At 38.3% G+C, this 23988-nt stretch overlaps 1 protein-coding gene across 1 annotated transcript in view; it reads left to right on the top strand.

Moving 5' to 3' along the window:
• cntnap5 (contactin associated protein family member 5) overlaps positions 1 to 23988 on the top strand; it is a 482960-nt gene that overhangs the window by 403996 nt on the left and 54976 nt on the right. The window contains exons 17-19 of the mRNA XM_008110020.2: positions 2806 to 3024; positions 5255 to 5494; positions 9728 to 9952. Coding sequence (XP_008108227.2) covers positions 2806 to 3024; positions 5255 to 5494; positions 9728 to 9952 — 684 coding nt within the window. The remainder of the gene's footprint in view (positions 1 to 2805; positions 3025 to 5254; positions 5495 to 9727; positions 9953 to 23988) is intronic.

Genomic DNA, 23988 nt, shown 5'->3' with positions numbered 1-23988 from the left:
ATCAGTTTTTCAGGATTTTTAAATATTTTTTTTCCTTTTTGCAAACAAAATTGTCCATTTTGCTTATTTTTTAACAAAAAAATGTATATATCTGTACATATTATATCTATCTATATAATCTTATTAAACTATTTTAGCATAGTTTCAATATTTACCATATATACTCAAGTATAAGCCGATCCCAATATAAGCCGAGGCACCCTGGGAAAACATTGACTCCAGTATAAGCCGAGGGTGGTAAATTTCAGAAATAAAAATAGATACCAATAAAATTACATTAATGTGTTGTCGAAGGCTTTCATGGCCGGGATCACAGGGTTGTTGTATGTCTTTCGGGCTGTGTGGCCATGTTCCAGAAGTATTCTCTCATGACGTTTCGCCCACATCTATGGCAGGCATCTTCAGAGGTTGTGAGGCATGGATAAACTTTCCTTGCTTAGTTTCTCCATACCTCACAACCTCTGAGGATGCCTGCCATAGATGTGGGCGAAACGTCAGGAGAGAATACTTCTGGAACATGGCCACACAGCCCGAAACACATATAAAATTACATTAATTGAGGCATCGGTAGGTTAAATGTTTTTGAATATGTACATAAAACTCAAATTTAAGATAAGACTGTCCAACTCTGATCAAATCATTACTCTCATCTTCTTCAATGTAAATGTGCTTATGTATCTTAATAATAATAGAGTAAAATAATAAATGCAATAATAATAATACGATCAGAGTGAAATAATGAATGTATTAATAATAAAAAATAGAGTAAAATAAATGTAATAGTAGCAACAATAATAGAGAAAAATAATAAATGTAATAATACCAATAATAATAGAGAAAAATAATAAATGTACCATATATTCTCAAGTATAAGCTGACCCAAATATAAGCCAACAAGGACCCTCACCCGAGTATAAGCCGAGGGGGGCTTTTCAGTCTTAAAAAAGGGCTGAAAAACTAGGTTTATACTCAAGTATATACAGTATTTATTTATTACCTTTCTCACAATATTGGCTACTAACTTACGTCTGTGTAACTAAGTAATGTCTCCTAGTTCATTCCCTCTCCAGCCCAACTTGAAAGCAAGCATCCAGAAGGGGCAGAGAAGATAAGTTTTGTTTCTAATTAGGGCACTAGGATGATTACGTTTTCACCCCTTCCTACAAGTAAGCAAGACTGTCCACTTCATCACACGGGGCTTTTTGGCATCTTAGGACACTTTCCCCTCAGTCCAATGATGAATGAGCATGCTGCCCATCACACCATGTTGCTGGACTTCTGGAGGAGGCCCTGCCCACAACTGGAGTGGAAGCATCCTAGGAAGCTTCCTCCAAACATGGGACCCTACCTGTGTTATGCTGGCTCCAATGGAGCCAGCACAGATCTGTCCCACTTCAGCAATGCTTCCCCTAAGTGATGGGGAAGTGTGGTTGCAATGAAGCAGTATGCAGGGCAATGGAGTTGCCCCTCATCCCTGTCATTTCGCCATGGAAGTGAAATGGAAGGTGAAATGGCACAGAGGGGGAATCCTGTAACAAAACATGTGGCAAGGATCCTATTTTGATTATCACAGTCTCAACTACTGGTGGGAATGGATTTGAAATGCAAATTTTCTTTTAGCCCAAACAAGCTGAAATGACCTCTATTGCATTTATATAGTCTTACAAGAAGATGATATAATCTTACTGGATATAAAGCTCTTATGGATCTACAACTCTGGGTTACAAATCTACATGAGAGAATTCCACATAATTGTATGTGTGTTTTGAATGTATACAGGGTCATGTGTCCTGTTATTAGTACAGACTAGAGTACACCCATCGAAATAAGGACATTTACCTATGTATCCAACAACTGATTCAATGTGCCTACTCTAGTTTGAATTATCTAATAGGATTCAGATCTCTCTTTGATGGTTATTGTATTTCTTTGAACTAAACTCTTAAGTGCAGCTTTGGTAGCAGGATGCACTTTATCTCATGAATATTAGAAGACATTTTTCATGCAGTGCAACTCAAACAACATCTTTTCATCTGTCTTCATGACCAACATACAGCAGCTAAGTAATGTTCTTCCAGTGCCATATCAGACTGAGGGTGATACTGCCTGTCTTTTGTAATATGTAACCACACCCCCTGTTCATTTATCTTTCTACACTAATTTGGGGTGCATCTAAACAGTAGCATTAATTAATTTTGACATCACTTTAACCACCATAGGTCAGTGCTACAAAATCCTTTGTAGTTTGGTGAGGTGCTAGCAATCTTTGACAGAGAAGGCTAAAGACCTTGTAAAACTACAAGTTCCATGCTTCCATAGTATTGAGCCATGGTAGTTTAGGTCATGTTAAAATATATTAATTCTGTCATATAGATTGACCCCTTTACATACACTATTGCTTTAGCTAGGCCAGATTGTTGTAATACATTTCCTTTCTCCAGTCGCCATACGTGTTTCCAGTGCCGCCATAGCCTCATCTCATTTTCTTCAAACTCTAAGTAAATGGAATCCTTCCAAGATTTATTTTGTGGCCCTCATTTTTCTTCTCTTATGTAACTCATAGTGTTATTCTGTTATCTAAAGTAAGTTGCATGAATTAGTAAAGTGCATAACAAAAGGAAGAACCATTTCATCAGGCCTGCAGGAGAAATTTTGTTCAAAGATTTAACAAATGGTCTGACTTACCAACCATTTCATATCAGATAGTGCATAAGAATCATTCCAGAGTGTTGTTGCTTAGCCAGGGAGGGGGGAGGAGAACACATCTCTTCACTCCGCTTATATTTTTCACCTTATTCTTTCCAGCTCCAAAAGAGATCACCTTCACAGTAGATGTTGGCAATGGGCCAGTAGAAGTAATTGTCCAGTCTTCACTGCCTCTGAATGACAACCAGTGGCATTATTTGCATGCTGAAAGGAATCTCAAAGAAACTTCTCTTCAGGTGGATGACCTTCCAAAGAAGATCCTGGAAGCACCTACTGAAGGGCATTTCCGACTGCAGCTGAATAGTCAGCTATTTGTAGGTAGGGACAGCCAGCTAATGTTTACTGATATTTTACAGATATGATTGTTGTACCATAAATTAGCCTTCTTTTAGATACCGGATAAATAATGCCTTTATTTTGAGAGAATCACAATATTCAGGTCTACATCAAGTAAAGCTAGAATATGGTGAAAATACCCCAGTCTTTGAAGAGTATCATGGGGCATTATTTTTCCTTTTTGTGATCTGTGAAGTAGAGGGCAAGACCCTCAAAATACTCCTGGGGGGCTAATTCAGCTGCCACCCCTCTCCCCCCCCCCCCATTTCTCTATTCCTGCAGTTAATCAAAACACTGTTAGGCAATGATTGGTCTATGACATCAGGGCCTTTTCATCTTTCATACCACCCATAGAACGCTTTCATCTATATTAGAAAAAACTCAGATCGAAGTTTGTTCCATCACACATATGTAGTGGAACACAAACTGTAACCATGGCCCTGTTTGGAGGAGATGCAGTATAACTTTACATATATGGAGTTATGCAGTCTTTGTGAGGCACCACCTCATTAGTGAATTGCACCCCAATGTTCATGCCCACATGCATATGTGTAGCCATGTATTGCACAAATGATGCCACATCTGCAACTCCAGAACGGGACAGTTTTGAATCAGACAAAAATGTCCACCCACTTCCAAAGGGGAACTTACACATACATAAAAAAAAAACAAGATTGTAGCCTGCATGTATTATTAGAGATATTAGACGCTCATGGAGAAACCATTCATTCTGTAGTTCAAAGCGTCCTTTACTATTACAAAACCATTATTCTATCATTTCTAGCCCACTACCACAGATCTCTTTGAATTGGATAGTATAAACCTAACACTTTATGATAGCAATGTATGCCCTAACCTTAGTCCCTTCACAAGATGCTAGATCACACCTACATGGTGTGACTTAGGTAATACTGATCACAAGAAAGTCATTTTAATTCCTAGGAATGGTGCATGGAAAGATGGTTATAATTAGCTGTGGGTAGGTTGTGAGTCTTATTAAATCTGTTGTCGAAGGTTTTTATGGTCGGAATCACAGGGTTGTTGTGTGTTTTACAGGCTGTATGGCCATGTTCCAGAAGTATTCTCTCCTGACATTTCACCCACATCTGTGGCAGGCATCCTCAGAGGCCATAGATGTGGGTAAAACGTCAGCAGAGAATACTTCTGGAACATGGCCATACAGCCCGGAAAACAAACAACAACCCTCTTATTAAATCTATATTGCTGGTATTTCAGCTTACTTTCTTAAGACACTGTAGAAATTTTCAAGACAACTGTTCTACCATTGATTTGGAATGTAGGAAACTATTCAAAAACTGTCAGAGCTTTCAGACAAATATATTAGACCTCCAAAGCCAATGTTCATGCTATCTTTCAACTCACTGGCTTTTTTTCAGGAGATATGGTCACTTATATTGTCACTGTATGTTACATTCTCAAGAAAAGATTATGTGCCTTTTATGCAAGGCCAGTGGGACATTTTGTATCTGGAGGAGAACAGCTGATAGACAGTACCAATAACCAAAACAAACAAAGTTATTGTCACTTCTGAAACAGAAAATCCCATGGGCAGATTTCTCTATTTTTTCTAGTGTAAAACTCTAATATATTAATACTAAGATGGTTATGATATCACTCTGCTTGACAGTACAGTCAACACTAGGATTGAAGAACTATTCATCATCATTTGTTCTTTGGGAATAAAAAGGGTTTCCCCAATATTCAGGAAATGATCGAAAGACAATAATTTTTGCACTTTTCACCCAAGAGTCGCACATCCTAAAGTGTTTCAGAAAAGTAGTCTGTAAAAAAAAATGCTTATTTTTTTTGTATTTTCTAAAAGGAAGAAGAAGCCATGTAGTAAAATAATGTGTGTTGCCACTAAAAACATGCCAGATAGCCACATGCATTTCTGAAATGCTTTAGGTTGTGTGAATACCAGATGAAAACTGTATGGTAGTACTAATTTCCACCTTCAGTAGAGGGGAAACTGTAAAAATTATTTATCTTTGCATGTGAGACTGAAACAGTTGAAGATTTATATCCCTAGGTAAGGTTCCCTTAGCCCAAGTGCCCTTGTGTATTTATACAGCCTTTCTTCACAGCTATCTTCTCACTGCACATTTTGAAAAAAAAACTTTAATAGGTTTGGTAAAGGCTGGATGGTTTCAAGTTTACATATTTTATTCTTATTTCAATCTCTTTCATACAGGAACAACTGCTTCCAGACAGAGAGGTTTTATGGGATGTATTCGTTCCCTTTATCTCAATGGTCAGAAACTGGACATCGAAGAGAGGGCTAAAGTGACCCCTGGAGTCAAACCAGGATGCCCTGGACACTGCAGTAGCTATGGCAACCTTTGCCTCAATGGAGGAAAGTGTGTGGAAAAGTTTAATGGCTACTTATGTGATTGCACCAATTCACCATATGAAGGACCATTTTGCAGAGAAGGTATAGTGAAAGAGAAAATTATTATACTCTATCCCCAAAGTTAAAGTTGATCAAAATTCCTTATTTGTAGCAATTGAAAGGAAGCTATTAATGTACTGTGGGTAAGTGTTGATTTTTAATGTCAGTTTTCAATGATTAAAACCTCTCAGCAAATGTTATATAATTAGAAATTTAGTCAGATTGTTTAGTTTTGGAATAGTTAAATAGAGCCTATTTGATATCAGGTAGCTTAAGAATGCATGACAGCCGTATCGGGAATGCTCACTGAAAGCTGAGACGCAATAGAGGAGCAGAAGTGAAAAAAAGTGAATGGGATATTTGTCTTTGCCAACAGCATATTAAACTTTTTCAAATTCCTGTAATATGTACAAAGATATGCTGGAAAGTGGGAAAGTTTCTAGACTAAGCAGAGCTTTGGAAGCTCACAACATATAGCTTTGAAACTAGGTATTTGTTGGGCCATTAGCTTTTTTATCAATATGTAAAATATGCAGGATCATTATCAATAATTTCAATCAATATTAATATCCTCAATTGTCACCCGAGTATCTATGCCAGGCCTGCACAACTTGCTGTGGCCTTCAACACCCAGAAGCCCTAGCTAGCTTGTTTAGTGGCCAGGAATTCTGGGTGTTGGTGGTCAAAAAAAGCTGGAGGGCCGCAGCTTGTGCAGGCATGGTCTATACTAATACCAAGCCAAGATAAGTTACTGCCTGAGTCAGATGAAAAGATGCTGCCTCCTTCTCCATTCCATCATTCACCCCAGTACATCTAATGAAGAGGAAACACCATCTTGTTCTGGAGTAACCATTGAACTATTTGCCAACATGGACAACTAGATCAGATCATTCACTGCACCTGAGGGCAACAGGATAGTTTGGTGAGGAGGGGATACAGGATTGATTGTGAAAAGTACAGAGTTCTTAGACATACGAAGAACCCAAAGCTCAGGAATCAGCAATTAGGGGGCTATCTTCTGCCTCACTTTGCCTAAAGGTCAGTTGGTCCTTCTCTGACATCAAGTCATGTGATAAGAAATGGTGGCACCCAGTCTGTCCATTCCCCCCCCCAAAAAAAATTCCCCTCTTAGCATTACAATGTTTGGCATAAGTCCTCCTCACCCAACCAGGCTTTGCAGCACCCTAAAGCTATGCTTAGATTGTCAATCATTCAGCATTTAAACTCTACATTGTTTTTCTTTAAGAAGAGAATAAAAAGGAAGAAGAAGAAGAGAAAATCCCACCCCAATTTTTTTCTGTATCCAAATTTATAGTATTACAGGGGATGAGACACAGAAAACTATGCACACCTAGAACTCCTATATTTACTGTGTTGGCATTCCCTTGGTCATTTTGCCTGCTTTTTTTTTATTTGGATGCCAACACTATCTTTCTAGATGCTGAACTGAATGTTACTGCAAGGATAGACATTTTGAGACTGAAGGAAAAATCAATTTTGTGGTGCAGAATTATTATTTGGAGGCTACAATGCTTTCTTTTCCCCTCCCATTATAGCTACACCCTGATGCCAGCATAACTGTTATTCAATCTTGGATGGCAGGGAGACAGAATTAGTAAGCCAGGCTATTTCCACTTCTGCTTCTAATGGTGAACTGCTATACCCCTGCAACACTGTTAAATTTCCCCTTTGCCTGAAGAAACTCAGTTAATTGTCTCTCCAATTTCTGTGCTCAAAAAAGAGTGTGGAAACTTTTGATAAGTTCTTTGTTCATAACTCCAGAAATGATAGAGATAATACATAAATACATGCACTCAACCCATGATATTTAATGAGGAGATTTTGCCCCTTGCGTCATGCAGCTTCCTCAGATGCCTAGCAACATGTAGGACAGTAAATAATTTAATTCCCGAATCCCAAAGTAGATAAGAGAAACTTCACAGTCTGCTTCAATCAGCCTAGAATTTCAGACCTAGGTCACACATGAATTATTTGGGATGTTCAACATTCCATATTTCATTGAACTCGAGGCATCAGCAGAATATTCCATCAAGCTCTAATTATTTGCTAGGCTCAAATAGGACAACTCTATGAGCTGAAGATTTCATCTTATCATTCACCTTGGGAGCGGCCTAAGAAATCAATATTTAGTACTCACATAATTGTGATATAGAGAGGAGAATGGAAAATTGCCTTTTGGGGATGGAAAACAATGGTTTTGTAGCTTTTGTCAACAGATGTTGCCCATACAGAAAGAGAGAGAAGAGAACAATGTGTTTTAGATGAAAAGGTATTTGAGGAAATGTTCAAATAATTCCTATAATCTCCTTCTATTTCAAAATCCAAACAAAATCTGTACTCTTGCATATACCAAATCAGTTTTAACCATGAATTTTATGTCCTGTATTTTAATCTTCGTTCTGTGTATTTTAATATGTATATAAGTATGTTTTGATATGTGTGTTTTATAAAAGGGTTATGTGTTTTACCTAATTTGTAACCTGCCTAGAGCCATAAGGAGAGGTGGATAAAAAATATCATCATCATCATCATCATCATCATCATCATCATTGCAATAGGCCAGTCTACCTGGATCTGCACGCATTATTTCCCCATCTAGACACGTGGGAAGTATCTGATGTGTGATCCAATATAAAAGCCAGCTTAGTGATCTTGTTTGCTGTGTACTAATCTTGTTGTGTATCAAATAACAACAACAACAACAACAACAGCAACGGGTGCCATGCCAAAAGATCTCAGCTGGCATTTGGAAACAATAAACAGTGACAAAATTACAATCTGTCAACTGCAAAAGGCCACCTTACTGGGATCTGCACACATCATCCAAAAATACATCATACAGTCCTAAACACTTGTGATTTTGTGATATGAAATCCAGCATATATATCTCATTTGCTGTGTCATACTATGTCTTTGTGTCAATAATAATAATAATAATAATAATAATAATAATAATAATAATAATAATAATAACAACATGCATATAAACATTGAACAGGAATATATCTGTGGTAAACTGGCAGTGTCCTACTAAAATCAGTGGAGTTAAAGTAGCTGGAAGTCCATCTGATAGAATATATAAATCCAGTTGGAAAAAGGGACTTGGGAAACTTACTTCTGTTTGTGTGTATGTGTGTGTGTGTGTGTGTGTGTGTGAGAGAGAGAGAGAGAGAGAGAGGGAGAGAGAGAGGGAGAGAGAGAGAGAGAGAGATACAAAGATTGAGGGACTGGCTTCTTGGAGTTTTCTGCTAACCTCATTGATATTTGTAGTCAGAAATAAATCAAAAATAATTTTCATGACAAGATTCAGTTTGTGAATTATTTTCTTAATTGTTTGCAATGACTGGTACTCCATAATTTTGAATACCCAGTTCAAGGAGGGAATCCTTAGATAGCAAGGAATACACAAAGTTCATGCCTGTTGTTTCTTGCACAGTTGCCAATAAATACTTTATGTAGTCTTTAAATATTTGAAAATGTTGCAGTGAATTCTCTGTCATCCAAAGAGTATAGCCCTTAGGTAATATATTCATAAGCTTTCACTGAAAAGCACCACCACCTGAGGTTTTGTCTTTGTTCAAAAACCCACCTGTCCATTTTGTTTGGCATGACTACTGATGAATCTATCTGATCTACAATCAGTGATTCTGATTCCTAAATTCCCAGCATCCCTCTCCTCTAACTTTTAGCCAGACTGATTTCCTGCCCACCAGCACTTATGGAGCAGCAGAAAAACAATCCAGCAGCATGTTGTATTAAACAGAAATTTGACTGTTATGTCAAGCTATATGGGTATAGCATGGTCTCATGCCATAATGACAGCTTTCTTGGGTTTAGTCTTAAATCACCAAACCCCATTCAAGGAAAAGTTCCGTAGTCCTCTATCCAAAGAGTGATACTTGGGGCTCGCTCCTATAACTTTTTATATATTGTGCTCTTGCTATATTGTAGTAGTTTCTTTGTGGACAAATAGTGTACATGCAATATGTGTATATGTGCCTGTGAATGTCTACATGAGCACATGTGCACATATGCATTGACACTAAGTAAAGTCCTGCTGAATCTGATGCTTCAAATCTCAACTTTTCTAGAGATTTAGTATTTTGAATATGGCTATTTTCTGACACTTGTATTTTAATTATTTGTCTTGCTTTGAGGCTTCCTATAGGTGTCTGCTTGGCCGCTGAGGAAAAGAGATTAATAGAAGACAACAGAATTTTCGTATAATTACTTACCTTTTCTTTTCATTCTTAGAGGTTTCTGCACTTTTTGAAGTTGGTACTTCCATCACCTATGTTATCCAAGAACCATATCCTGTGACCAAAAATGCAAGTTCTACATCTTCCGCTATTTATGCAGACACCTTTAACTCCAAGGAAAATATTGCCTTTACCTTCCTGACAGCACATGCTCCGAGCCTCCTCTTCTATATCAATGCCTCTTCTCAGGACTACTTGGCTGTTATTCTGTCTAAGAATGGTAAGTACAGATGCAAAACTCACAGTCCCATAATAATGCTGCTGTATTGGAACTTCCTAAAAAAAAAAAAAACAATAGTGCTGTGCCCAGATCAGTTTGGACTGAAAGTGATTTGCAAAATTTTGTGATTTGTTTGCTAAATCCCCAAAAACAGGAATGGGGGGGGGGGGGATAGAGCCGGAAAGCCAACCAAAACAAATCAAGAGAGCAGGATTTTTTTAGCTACTGGAGATGATGGAGTTAACTGCAGCATCTCTTCTTCCTCCCCAACAGCAGTGTCCATTTCTTCTGTAAAACTTCCCTAGGTTCCTCCTCCAGAGATAGCCACTTTCCCAGCAGCACTTGTGTGGGGCAGGCATTGAAAAGCCTATCTCTCGGAGCATGATTGGAGTTGGATTTTCTGTCTGTGTGTTTCTCAGCCAGTAAAAGGCCTGGTTGTGTCCATGCTGTGATTGGCTAAGAATGGACACAACCTGCAAGTACAGTTCCCAGAACCCTCTCTTGTGGTTTGTCTTATTTTTAAAAATTCTACAGTAAAAACTTAAAGTAATTCCAAAAAATTGGTAGATTGGTGAATTGTTCTGAAACTTGGCAGGTCTGTAGTCATAAATGGGGTCTAAAACAGAGGTAAGGGTCGTGCAGATAGGCCTTGAAATGACTGAGAAGTGAGGCTCTCAACCCTTTACTTCAAGTAAATCAATGATGAAATCCATGGCGATCTGTTTCCAGGGTTTAGCCAGACTGGCCACTGGTTGTAATAAACCTCTTAGTTTTCCAATCAAAACACTCTTGTATATAGCTGTTTACATCCTTTCGGATTTTCGGCCACCAAAATTGATGGGATACTAGCACCTGGTTCTAGAAAGTGTATTTAGCAACGGGTATTAGAAAGTTCTGTGTTGATTTCATTTAAGTAAAAAAGAGTTACACATTTTTCTATTTCTGTGGCGTGTCACTGTAGAAGTGAAATGAAACAATGATGGTTGCTATTTTATCTTTTAATGAGTAAAGCAATTCTTTTGCTTAGTTGTTTTCAATGTTGAATTGGAAAACATGTCAATTTTGATGTCCCACGTACACATTTCAAGCAAAGTATTGTCATTGTGAATTAGATGATGATTAATATTTTGCTAGTCATGTATATGTGGACAGTTAAAATTGGCATGGGAATTCCAGGAAATTAGGAAAGCCTCTTTATTGAACAGACAAATGTGAATAGTTTCAGGCCCTGATCAGTTTCATATTTACAGAAAAAGGTTTTTGAGTAGGGACCCTACAGAGAAAGTATGTCAGCTTCATCACATCTTTTATGCAAAATGGGCAAAAGTTTTTTCCTCTGCTTTAAGCTCTATTCAGAACAGCCTAAATAACCATCCACAGTTTCTGTCAAATGACATTATAGAGAAAATAATGAGACTTAAAGAGCTCCAGAGTACTAGTTTCATACCGGCTAAACAACACGGTTCATGCTGAACATAGACAATACAATCCTGTGTGTAACTCCTCAGGTGCAAATCCCATTGGATTTAATAGGAGCCATTGTTAGGTAACCATGCACAGAATTACAGCCAGTAATGGAAGATTGCAGACTTCAGTAATTTCTGTGGAAATTTCATTTTTCTCTATTCGTTTTGTAAAAGTTTCAGATTGGTTTTAATATACTATTTAAATAATTTCCATTCCAGAGTGTCCTTAAGTATACTACTGCACAATAACCTGACTCAGGCCATGTTGAGCTCATGAAAAATTGCACTTCAGTTAATATTGCAATGAATAAAGGTTCATGTTACTAATATTAGAATTGTGCAAACACAGTCATAGGCAAAGTGTAGTCCTCCAGATCTTGTTGCTGCATCTCTTCCCTATTCCCGTCCTCTGACATTTCTCATCCACTTCAGCACTTTCCTTTTTCCCTAATTCTTCACTTTGGAAGGTATTTACACAAGCCAATAAAAAAAGTTCTAGGTGTCTTGGTTTTTAGGCCCGTTCCTGGGGTTATTTGGGAAGATGATTCGGAAAATGCCATTGGATATAGACCACATCAGCTTTACTTTCTTAGATATGGTTATCATGACTTTCTATGGGTGAGCAAGTGGAGACTGGTAGATGGCATAAGTTCTGTATCTCAAAAACTAGAACTGATAGGGGAAATCTGGTGCCATTTTTTTGAACTAGCAGTTCAAATATATCTAGAAACAGGGTTAACATTTGAGGCACCAAAATGTGTTTTGGCCAGTGTATCATCATACTAAACATTTTGTCAGTTATTTTTTTGAATTTTAAGTATTAGAATTTTCCAGGCAGCATGGCTTCCAGGATATGTTGTCCAAACAAGAAACTCTTTTAAGCTCCATTTTCTGGGGATAAATGATAGTGACAGCTGCAACTCATCAATTCTTCTGGTATCCAAAGCAACAGTGTATTGAGAGATGTAAGGGATGATGGATCTTACAAGCAAAGTAATCAAATTGACTAGGCAGAAGCTGAACAACTACCAGTTTCATGCTAATTGACCCACATAAGGTCTAACAGAGAAAAAAAATAAACCTAATTTCCTAATTGGGAGCCACCCTATGTCTTCCTGGGGAGATAGGGCAGGCTACAAATACAGTATTATTATTATTATTATTATTATTATTATTATTATTATTATTATTATTATTATTATTCCTTTATAAAGTATATGAAAGCACAATTTCTTACAAATACCTGTGCATAGGCAAATATAGTTGCATCTTCTTCAGAAAATATTAAAGATTGAGTATTACATAGCATCAGAAAAAAACTTAATCATCTCATGGAAACTGCTTTTATGGAGGAGAGAGAGGTAAGACACTTAGGTTCAGGAAGTAGAAAAATAGACAGAAGTCACTATGAAATAGGTTGAGCTTAACCTAGCACTTTATAGCCAGTAACTTCAATGCTGAATCCTGATCACTATGTCTGGGTTTTGATAGAGTTTTGTCGTTGGTTTTAAATCCTTGTTATATGACTATATGTCTTATGTATCTATTTTTCTATTATTATATTTTAATTGCTGTTTGGTTTTTTAACTTGTGTATGTTTCCTGTTGTATTGGATACCACTCTGAGTCCCTCGAGGAGATAGGGAAGTATATAAATAAAGTTTTATTATTATTTTATTATTATTATTAGAGTTCCAGGCAAAATAGTAATTAGGGCTTATATGCACTGAAAGATTGTTAAGTCTAACACAATGAAATCTGGAAAGTTTTGAATCACCCACATGACTTAACCACATGAAATAAATTAATTAGAACATGGCATGGTTTGGAGGAAAGACTACCGATAACTTGCCTGTCAGTAATTTCACTGTACATGAGGATTTTATTTATGAGCTTGCAAAAGCCAGGCAAAGCTTTTTCTCAGTAATTAGGTCATTTGAACAGAAAAATTCAACATATTCAGCCTATGCTGCAAATATTCAATTCAGCTTGTCTTTCGGAAAAAGGAGACCTCTTTCAAAGTCACTTTTAGTGGAACTATCATGGTAGAAGTTGCAATGTCAACATTTCTTGCCCAAAATGTCTGTCATTTCCTCATGCCTTTATGTATTTTATCAGTGTGCATCAAACTGAAGTTATTTAAATTAAGAGTATCCTTTTGATGCTCCACTTTCTGCTAATGCTGCCAGTTTATGCTTGCTGCTATAACAGAAAGGAAACTATGAATAGTAATATTCATAGCAGTGGTAAAGGTGATAATGAAAGATATTACTAGTTCATCTGAGATATTTGCAGAAGATTGCAGTGTGCCATGGCATCTATATATTTTATCCTCATTCTTTGCCTAAGGAAGAATGAAAAAACACAGTTAGAGGCAGAGCAGCTTTAGGTGGCTGACATTTTAAAATGTTCAGAGTTTCCTGAAGGCATCTTCAGCTGAAAGTAGAGCTAGTTAACACTTAGTGGTGATCTATCCTGATTACTAGCTCTGTGGATAACATCCCCATAGCACAGCCCTATGTAATAGAAATGACTAAAGGGTTAATGTGGTGTAATTTTGATGAACATGTTATAGTTCTCTGTTTTTCAGTGTATGTGTGCACAAAAATGCACAAATGTATCTACAAGTTATTGGAACCAAAACAGGATGGAACCAAAACAGGAAGAGGGGACTGAAATTGGCCTCTGTTGTAAAAGACTGGTAAACTATAGAGCATCTAGCAATCTCATATTTATCAGTAAGAACCCCAATGTCAGTGGGGCGGTGAATCCTTTGTGTGTTTTAATCTGGGTTTTAAAAGGAGCTACTCAAGATGCAGAATGCTATCCCCCAAATGGGTTCAGCGCCTTGGATAGCACCTCTTAAAGTGTAGTTAGATCTGAAAGCAGATTTGCTGTCACATTATCAGTTGTAGCCCCCAAGCCACAATTGATCTCCATTCATCATCTCTTTAAGTTGACAGGGGACAAAGCCAGCATTTCCTAATTCATATCTCAAACCCTAATTTGGCTGCAGTTCAGGCCCTTCCCTTTTAGTTTTCAGGGATAAAGTCAAAACATGGCTTTGGGACCAAGTTTTTGGAGAATCTGGAGTGCAATACATGAATTTTAAATACGTGCAATGATACCTTGGAATGGCCCTAGACTATGACCTTGGATTATGTGATTTTAATAATTGCTGTAACTGTTTTTAATTGTTTGGTTTTAATTTGTTTTACCAATTGTCTGTTTTTATGGCATTGAATTGTGCTGATATGTGAAGCCGCCCTGAGTCCTCCCCCCCCTCCGGGTTGAGAAGAGTGGGTAGAAATATGGTAAATAAATAACTAATGACAACCAAAGTGTAACTTCCACAATAACATGTAGCTATTAGTAAAGCAAAGGAGATGGTCAATAAATATTCTAATGGAAAAAAGTGATCAGACTACTGAAACTTGTTGGGAATAGAAGTGCATGTGCTTGTTTACAAGTGGGATTGAGAAAAGGCCATGGCAGTGGATAGGATAGCTCTTGCCTCCCTCATTTTCCAGGAAGCTGGTGGCGATGGAAGAAGGCAACAGGCTAGAACTTTATCTGAGGATCTACTCAGTAGCAATAAAACACCAAAGGCATTTTTCCTTTGCTTCCATTGTGTCTCCAAGGAGCTGACCTGCAGACCTATTTCAAGCAGTTTGGACCTTTTACACATCAGGTCAAAAGAGAAAAATGCAGACCACTAAATAGCCCCTGAGAAGAATTTACCTAGCACTTTGCAGATCAGATTGACTGGCTCTGTTCTGACATGGACATTGTACTTGATGCAAATCCATTGGAGATGACCTTGGCTGCTGCTTGTACAGTGAAATGTATACTTTTCACTAGGACAAATTTTGAGGTAGGGGATATTCACTGCCATGAACTTGACAGTTCTGCTCATTCCTAAGCAGAAGCATTTTACACATTGACTTTTTGCATGTAAGGATCAGGAACTGGCTATGAATTAACTCTGCTTATTACTGTCAGCAGCAACACACTGCTGAACAATGTTCAAGGGCTGCTGCTAATGTTACAAACAGCTGAGGATTTGACACGAGAAGCTGTGAAAAATGTGCAGAACCTAGAGCTAGGGAACATGTGCTTCACAATTCAGTAGTCTCTCTAATCATCGTAGTTAGCATTCTGAATCCTAAGTATGCAAGCTGGATGTGAAGAGGCCAAGCCACAGTCAAGGACCCTGCTTGGCAGATATCTTGATCTGCTGTACAGATAATAAAGGACTTGAGAGGTGCCTTCTTCATTAGCTGGATTCATGGAGACCTTTTTAAAACAAATCATTGAGGGCACTGCAGGTTAGATAAGAGCCAGCAGATGCAGAAGAGACCCAGAGTCAGCAGCCAAGAGACTCTGATTGGATTATGGAGAGAAGTGAAGGCCGTTTGAGCCATTTATAGCTCATCTGCATGCTGCATCTTGGCAGCCCAGTACTCTCCACATCTGCCATCTGGGATAAAACTCAGTTAACAGTGATCTTCAGCAGGGAAGGCTCTCTACCACTTTATTAGCTGCAGGCAGAAGAGGACACTCAGAACATGATCCCTTCCCCCTTCTACATTTGCATCCTCAGTAGCAGATTAGGTATGGCAGGTCATTTGTCTTCATGCTACTACTGTTTCTCTAAAGGCTTGCTCTTGGCCAGTGCTTAGAAGAGATTTGTTGAAATCATGCGGGAGTGCCTCTCTGGGGTACTTGTTTTGTGTAAAGTTAAGGAATAGCTGAAAGGGAGGAGAGACTTACAGTGTTGCAGTCATCCAGATTGTATGCTTCACAGTTACCATATTTTTAAGGCACGTTAGGAGTTAATCATTTTGTGTGAATTGATTGTGGTTCTTCATCTTATCATAATGTCACCTTTAAGTTACCCTTCCATAATTGGGGCCATATTTGTAAACGTTTGCTGTGGAAATAAAGCACTACAAGAAGCTACTTTCTTTTTCTTTTCTTTTTTTACTACTAAATCCTTTCAAGACTGTGCTACTTCCATAGCATCCTGCACAATGGGGCCATATCTTAATTAACTGCTTCTTTTATTGTGTTCTTTTTACAGCCAAACTGACTAAGCATGGATTAGCAAACCTGTTTTCATTCATTAGCAACCCTGTTTTCATACATTATCATTCTGTGAACAGCCTGAATATGAACAATAACTAAGAATGCTAACCCATCCATTAAAAAAAATACTTTGAATCTGAGTTCTTAAAAGAATGAGACACATACATCATCAGTAAACAGTTTGGGTAAAGAAAACAATACAATGACAGCTGGTGTCTTCCATACCAGTTGGGTGGTAATAGTGCTTTAAGCATTGGTCCAAACCTTAAAGAGCTATCTATGGCACTGAACTCTATCCCCCAAATGAATTCAGTACTTTAAAAAGCTCCTTTATATTTCATATTGAAACCTGGAGCAAATTTGTCACCTCACTGACTTGAAAAACACCAGCTGCCAATACATCCAAAAGACTAAAGACTAAATATGGAGATAGAAACTTTTTATATACTTTCTAGATAAGAATCTAGATAAGAATCTTAGTAGCTACATATTAGTTGGAGACTTTAGCAGACCAATACTGACTTGCTTTGGGCTTTTTCTCTGTTCATATATTCTAACAACAATCACATCTGTTTATAGCAATTCAATATTTTTATTTGTTTTCCAAATCAGGATCAAATCCATCTAATTAATATAGAGTGTGCCAGATCGCGGCCTGGAGGGACCTCCGCTGCAGTCTGGCCAGCTGGAAAAGGCCAGACGGGTGAGGGTGAGTAGCGCGGGAGGCGGGTCCAACCCTGGCCCTGCCTCCCGCGCTACTCGCCCTGACCCCGCCTCCCACGCTGCGTGAGAGGCGGGGTCAGGGCGAGCAGCGCGGGAGGCAGGGCCAGGGCACGGGAGGCGGGGCCTGTCGGTGCCGCGGGAAGCGTGGCCATGTGCCTCCCGCGGCACATGGCCACGCCTCCCGCAGCGCCGGCAGGGGGGGCGCTTTTCCCCACCCCCGCTTAATATAAAAAATTATCTCTGTCCGGCCCTGTTGGGAGCACAAAATAAAAAGGAAAGCCCTCAGCTGCCACCAAAATATAATTAATATATACCGGTGATTCCCAAAGTGGGCGCTACCGCCCCCTGGTGGGCGCTGCAGCAATCCAGGGGGGTGGTGATGGCCACAGGTGCATTTTTTTGTATTACCTTTCTATTATGAGTTCAAAAAATAGTTTCATAATTTCAAACTTCAATGTTTCTTTTTTACACCTTTCTTTACTATATTTTATGAAAAAGGTAGAAAGATTAATACATATATCATTCTGTTTAATTGCTATTAAATTTTTTAAAAAATAATTTCCAGGGGGTGCTGAGTATATTTTTTCTGGAAAGGGCTTGGTAGGCCAAATTAGTTTGGGAACCACTGATATACCCCCTAAGCAAACCTCTTTGAGAAGGGGATTCAACAGATGGAGCAGCAACACTTTGTCTTTTAGCCACCTGCCTGATTCATTTAGTAGAGTACTTAACAGGGGAGGGTTTTAAAAATTATGATCTTAGGATATGGTCAAGTAAATGTGCAAGTAGATGTTGCTTCAGTATAGTTGTCTCTGCACTATTAATGGCTTTGAGAAATTTATTTGAAGCACTGTGAACTGATTTTAGAAATGGCCTGGTAACTAGTTCACTGGCATAATGTATTCATATAAACTTTCCAAGTTAATGGTCTGACTGCCCTGTTTTGCACTGAACCTTGTAGGTTTTCATGCATAACCTCATGCATAATACATTTCAGTGATCTAAACAGATGCTTAACAGAGCATGATTAACTGATGCAAGAGTGTCTCTGTCTAGGTGCAATCATAGTTTGAGTTGATAAAAAATAAACAATTGATATCACCTGTACTTCTCAACCTTTTGCCAGAAAATATTTTGGACTCTACCTTCCCAAAGTCCCAGCCATGTGACCATGACCAATAAACAAAAATCTTGGAAGTTCTGGCAATTCAAAATTCTTAGAGAGCAAAAGATTGAGAACATTTGCTGTAGTGGCAGGAATGAAACAAAGAATACACTAAAATTAATTTTAGCAAGGGTCAGGCAATTTACCATTCTCTGGATTCAGCAAACTATACACTGCCAATGTTCAGAGGTCTCTCATAAGAATATGGGAGCTCTGAAAAACAACATTTTATTTTTGTAACAGCATTCCTGGTTATACTATTTTATTACAAAGGCTACTGATAGAGGATGGGGTAGAAATGAAAAGATGTTTCTTTAGCACCAGCACATGCTGCTGCAGTGGCTAACTTTCCCAAACTATTTTGAATGACTCATGAAATCCAGAATAGAATTTGGCTTGACTTATTATGATAATAGGTAAGATATATGTGAGATACATGTGTCCATGTAAGTAAGCAGAACCACATTAATTTTTACCATGATTCTAAACTTCCCTACAGTGTATAAGAAACAACAATGTCGACCTTCTAAGTTCTACTTACTTTCACAAACATCAGCTTTTTAGGTTGTCTGCTGGGGCAGTGCGAGGGGGTAGAGTTGTTCTTTTTCACAAATAATAAGTTTATTCTTATATCCCACCCCATCTCCCCGAAGGGATTCGGGGTGGCTTACATGGGGACCAAGCCCAGTGGAAATTTTTTTTAAAATATATCACCATATAAAATACATTTGCATTACAAGGCATTAACCACATAAAAACATGTAAAACATCATAAAAACATGAACTCAACAACAAATGATAACCAGTAGCCGAGCACAGTAGGTGTGGTCAGAGCTAAAAGGGCGGGCCAGGGTTTGTGCAATATACTACAGGGACAGGGCTGGTAATAAAGTGCAAAGGCTAGATATTAAGTAGGGCTAGAAAGGCCAAGTCAAATCGTTAAACCCATTAGTCAAAGGCACATTGGAACAACTAAGTTTTCAGGCCTTTCCGGAAGGTGGCCGGGGGGGGGCACTAATCTAGGCTTTCTGGGGAGGGAGTTCCAGAGCCAAGGGGCCACCACCAAGAAAGCCCTTTCCCTCATCCCCATTAACGACACTTGTGACGGAGGTGGAAGTGAGAGAAGGGCCTCCCCTGTTGATCTTAAAGTTTGCACAGGTTCTTAGCAGAAGATGCGATCACAAAGATAGGTTGGACCCATACCATTTAGGGCTTTATAGGTGATAACCAGTAACTATACAAAGGAATTTGTACATTTTTTCATGGACAACTCTAAGTTGTGTGTTTTTAAAGTAATTCTACCATTGACCAAAGTTTGTGCACATTTAAAAATATATACATTTTTCTCTGTGCATATTTGAAATGCATATACTTACTGAATACATTTTTCCTCATAAATTGTATTAATAATCTTGCACAATGTATGGATTTCAGAAGTATGATTTGGGTCGGAAATAGTATAAATTTCTAAACTAGCCTCAGGAAATAGGAGGGGAATCATTCTTTTTAAAAAAAAAAAGTTCACATGCTCCAGAAGTTAAATTTTATTATAACACAACCCTATTTACTCCACCCCATAAGATTCCATTTACAAATCACAACTCCAAGGAACATATATGTGGATAATTGAAAGAGTAGATGTCCCAACCAGGTGTTCCCATAGAAAAACTGTGGTTCAGTTTAAAGTGATAGAAGAGCTTTGCTGCTGCAGCAGAGCTCAGCGGTCATCCAGGAACATAATTTACACAGAATGGCAGTGATGATAACTGCCTGTGACCAAAAGGACATAATCTAGAGTTAATGCACCAACGTTCTTGCTCTTGGTACTCCTATCCTCAATAAATCACTGCACAAGGCACTCCATGCAAATTTTTATAGCGCATATGGAGTACACAGTTTTATTAATTACTATCCTAATGTTATCTTTCCTTCTTCAATCAACACCTTCAGTAATTATTTTCTCCTCTTTAGCAATCACTCACACATGTTTGATGATGTGATAAAAAGTGTGGCCACTCTTTTAATAAGCTACTAAAAGCTTTGACTGTTGTGGTGTTAAGATCATATGGCAAGGAGTTCATTCTCCCAATATCTGTTTTGGTCCTCTAAGAAGACACGTGTGCCACCTATGCCTCCACGGGGCCAATGTCACATATTTCTTCAGTACAGTTCTTTAGAGAAAAAGAAGTTCTATACAGCTGTTCCACTGTAAACCACCTGGATTAGTCTCTCTTTTTTGCATGGTTGTACATCTGTGCTCCTTCAGATTTGCATTTCCACTCCACATGTCCCAACTGTTGACTATGCTGCTTGAGGGCTGATGCAAATTGGAAAGCAGCAACATTAGGAAAGCTTTGCTCTCCCTACTCTGATATTTTGTCTGCTTCTCTGATCTTTCATCTATAAAGTTTTACTCTGTGTATTTGCCATGAACACCATTTCTTAAAAGTTATTTGTTGTAATCCACCTTGCAATGTTCCTGTCACCTACCTTGATACAATGAGTCCAGCATGTTTTCAGTAAAGTAACATCAGGGAATGAAACTCTCTCTTCCCTCCTCTCACTATTCCAAAGCTGTTTTGCATCTTTTATATTTTATAGATATACTAGCTGTGCCCGGCCACGCGTTGCTGTGGCAAAGTGGTGGTGGTATTGGTTAAAAATTGTTGTGTAATTTTTATTTGACGTTTGCAATTTTTTATTAATTTTATTGTAAGTTATATTTTTATTTATTATATTTTATTATTTTCTTGTATTATTTTTAGTTATTTTCTGTTATTATAGTATTTATTGTATTAATTTTTAGTGTTTTTTTATTATTTTTATTAGGTTGCTAGGAGACCAAGTTGGAGGAGCTTAGCCTTCTAACTGGCAGCAATTGGATAAAAGCAATTATTCCTCTCTCTCTAATTAGGACTTTATTTTTCTTTTCTTTTTGTTGTATCAACCTAGAGGCGTGGATGATGGGTTGTGTTGTCAAATTTCGAGGTTGGGGGGCCGTAGTTTTGTTGTTTTGTGGGTCGCCGTGATGCCATCACTCTTTTATATATATAGATTTACCTTTTTTGTTTGTCAAAGCTAGCATTTTGAAATTGCACTAATTTTTTTTTAAAAAAATATGTAGCAGCAGTAGTGTGAAAAAGCAGGGTTATGAGGGTGTGTGGATGTCTGCTGATGGAACCACAAATTGTTGAATCAGTGCAAGTGCACGCTTCAAGAGAGGTGCCATATTGAAGGTGCACAACTTGATATGTATCCACTATGAATGATAATTCAGCCACAGTGGAGTAGTAGGTTTTTACAATAACGTCCATAGTGTCATAGACTTTTAAGAGGACCTTTCAGTGTAACCTCCCACCATGCAGGAATACACAATCACATAGCTGTTGCCGTGGCCAGAATCACAGGGTTGTTGTGTGTTTTTCAGGCTGTATGGCCATGTTCCAGAAGTATTCTCTCCTGACGTTTCGCCCACATCTATGGCAGGCATCCTCAGAGGTTGTGAGGTCATACCTCACAACCTCTGAGGATGCCTGCCATAGATGTGGGTGAAATGTCAGGAGAGAATACTTCTGGAACATGGCCATACAGCCTGAAAAACACACAACAATCCTCCAATCAGATAGCTGGCCATCCAGACTCTGTTTAGAAGCCCTCAAAGAAGAAGACTCCTCCACACTCTGAGGCCACATATTCCACTGTTAAATAGCTCTTGCTGTGAAACTTTTCCTGAATCGTTTCCTGTAGTTTGAATCCATTGCCACATGTTCTGCTTTCTAGAGCAGCAGAAAAAAGCTTGCTCCATCTTCAATATAATAACCTTTTGAATTTTGAAACATGGCTATCATGTCACGTCTCTTCTCCAGACTAAATGTACCAAGTTCCCTAAGATGCTCCCTCATAGGGTATGGTTTCCAGATTTTCATCAATTTGTTCAATGTCCTCTAGTCATGGTGATCAGTGATTGTACCCAGGAAGGTATGATCAGGGAGTGAAATGCTCATTATATTAATATATTTTGTAGAAGGCTAAACAGAGAAAGTAGAAATGTTCTGACTAAAAAGTTGAGTCACTTCATCCCTTTGAGCTCTACAGAGCAAACATCTGTTTGAAGAAGAACCAGAAGAACCAGAAATTTGCAACAATGTATGATTATTCTTTTCATTAGCCTGATAGTGTCTTAGCAGATATTTGCCCCTTATTTGTGGCAGATGGTTACGTGAAAAGACTTCGCATGTATTGCCATTTGGTGAAAGATAAGTCTTTGGAGCTGCCCCTATAAGTCATGAAACTTAGGGGTGGGGAAGGCGGTCATCTTTGTCACTGACCTCAGGGTTTTACGCTCATGAGACATCATGTGATTTAAGGGCTGGATCCTTGGGTTGACGCTCTCATTTTGCTACAGTTTGATTCATTTTTTTAAATTGTTGAATACAGTAGGTCATTGAGAGATTGGACAGCTTTTTCATTTTAGATGTCACTTTCTAATAATTGCAACCCTAAATTATATGTACTTTGAAATTTTGTTCTACAGTCAGTTTAGCTCTTCCAAAACAGTGGATTTAAAAACAAAATTAGGTACAAGTTATAGTAGTTCTTATCTATTTGTTTAAAGCAAGTATTTTTGAATTTTTGTGTTTCATATATATTTTCATAAACAGTTTTACAAATAAAATTCATACATGAATGTTTTGAAAATGTGCATTAAAATGTGAGCAAACCAAAAATATCCCCAATGTGAAGGAAAAGTTTGCCAATATTGTGGTTGTATTAAACAGCTTTTTAAGCTCACCCCATGGAGCAGCACAGAACTGCGTTAGAAGGGAGTGCTTTTGAAAGATAACATAGGCAGGTTGTTTCTGTCTGAAGGTATGTTTTCCAATTTAACTTAGCATTTTAAATTTGGAGAACATGGAAGTTATCTTAGAAAATCCAGTTTTGCATAGACTTTTAAATTCACCACTAGTGCTAAGAAAGGAAACCTTTTATATGTTTGAAAACATTCAGTGTATTTGATGGAAAACTCTGGAGGTATGCTGTTGATCACAACATAGAATCATGGAGTTGGAAGAGATCACAGGGGCCATTATCTACAAATCACCATCAGAAGATGAACTGACCACTGCCCCATCACCATCCCCCGCAGCTGCTCCCAGCTCTTCACGTGAATTCTCTCCCTCCAATTCCTCCACCTCCTGTCAAGACTTAGATCCCCCCAAGATTCAGTTGGATCCCCTGATTGCCAGTCTTCACTCCCAGAGAACCCCATAAAGGTATCACTAGTTGTTGGTGCCTCACAAATAGCTTGCATTTCTCTTATCTTAGTCCAATCCATGGTGTCTCCTTCTTCTCCTTCACTCATTGACCCATCATCCCCAGAGAATCCCTCAAATGACTCTTCATTTGTAGGTGATGTAAGTATGTCCCAGATCCTCTTTCTCTGCTGCTCATCATCAGATTCCTGCTCCCGAGTAACCCTTTTTCCCCTTCTGGCACCCATACTACTGTTTGTAACGTTACTCATAGGTTCTACTACAACAAGCTTCCACTATACTCTGAGGCAGAGAGTTCCATTACTGAACAGCTCTTATAGTC

This window comes from Anolis carolinensis, chromosome 1 (genome assembly GCF_035594765.1).
Source record: "Anolis carolinensis isolate JA03-04 chromosome 1, rAnoCar3.1.pri, whole genome shotgun sequence".
NCBI lineage: Eukaryota > Metazoa > Chordata > Lepidosauria > Squamata > Dactyloidae > Anolis > Anolis carolinensis.
The sequence above is the reverse complement of the archived record's forward strand: the minus strand, read 5'-3'. Positions and strand labels throughout refer to the sequence as shown.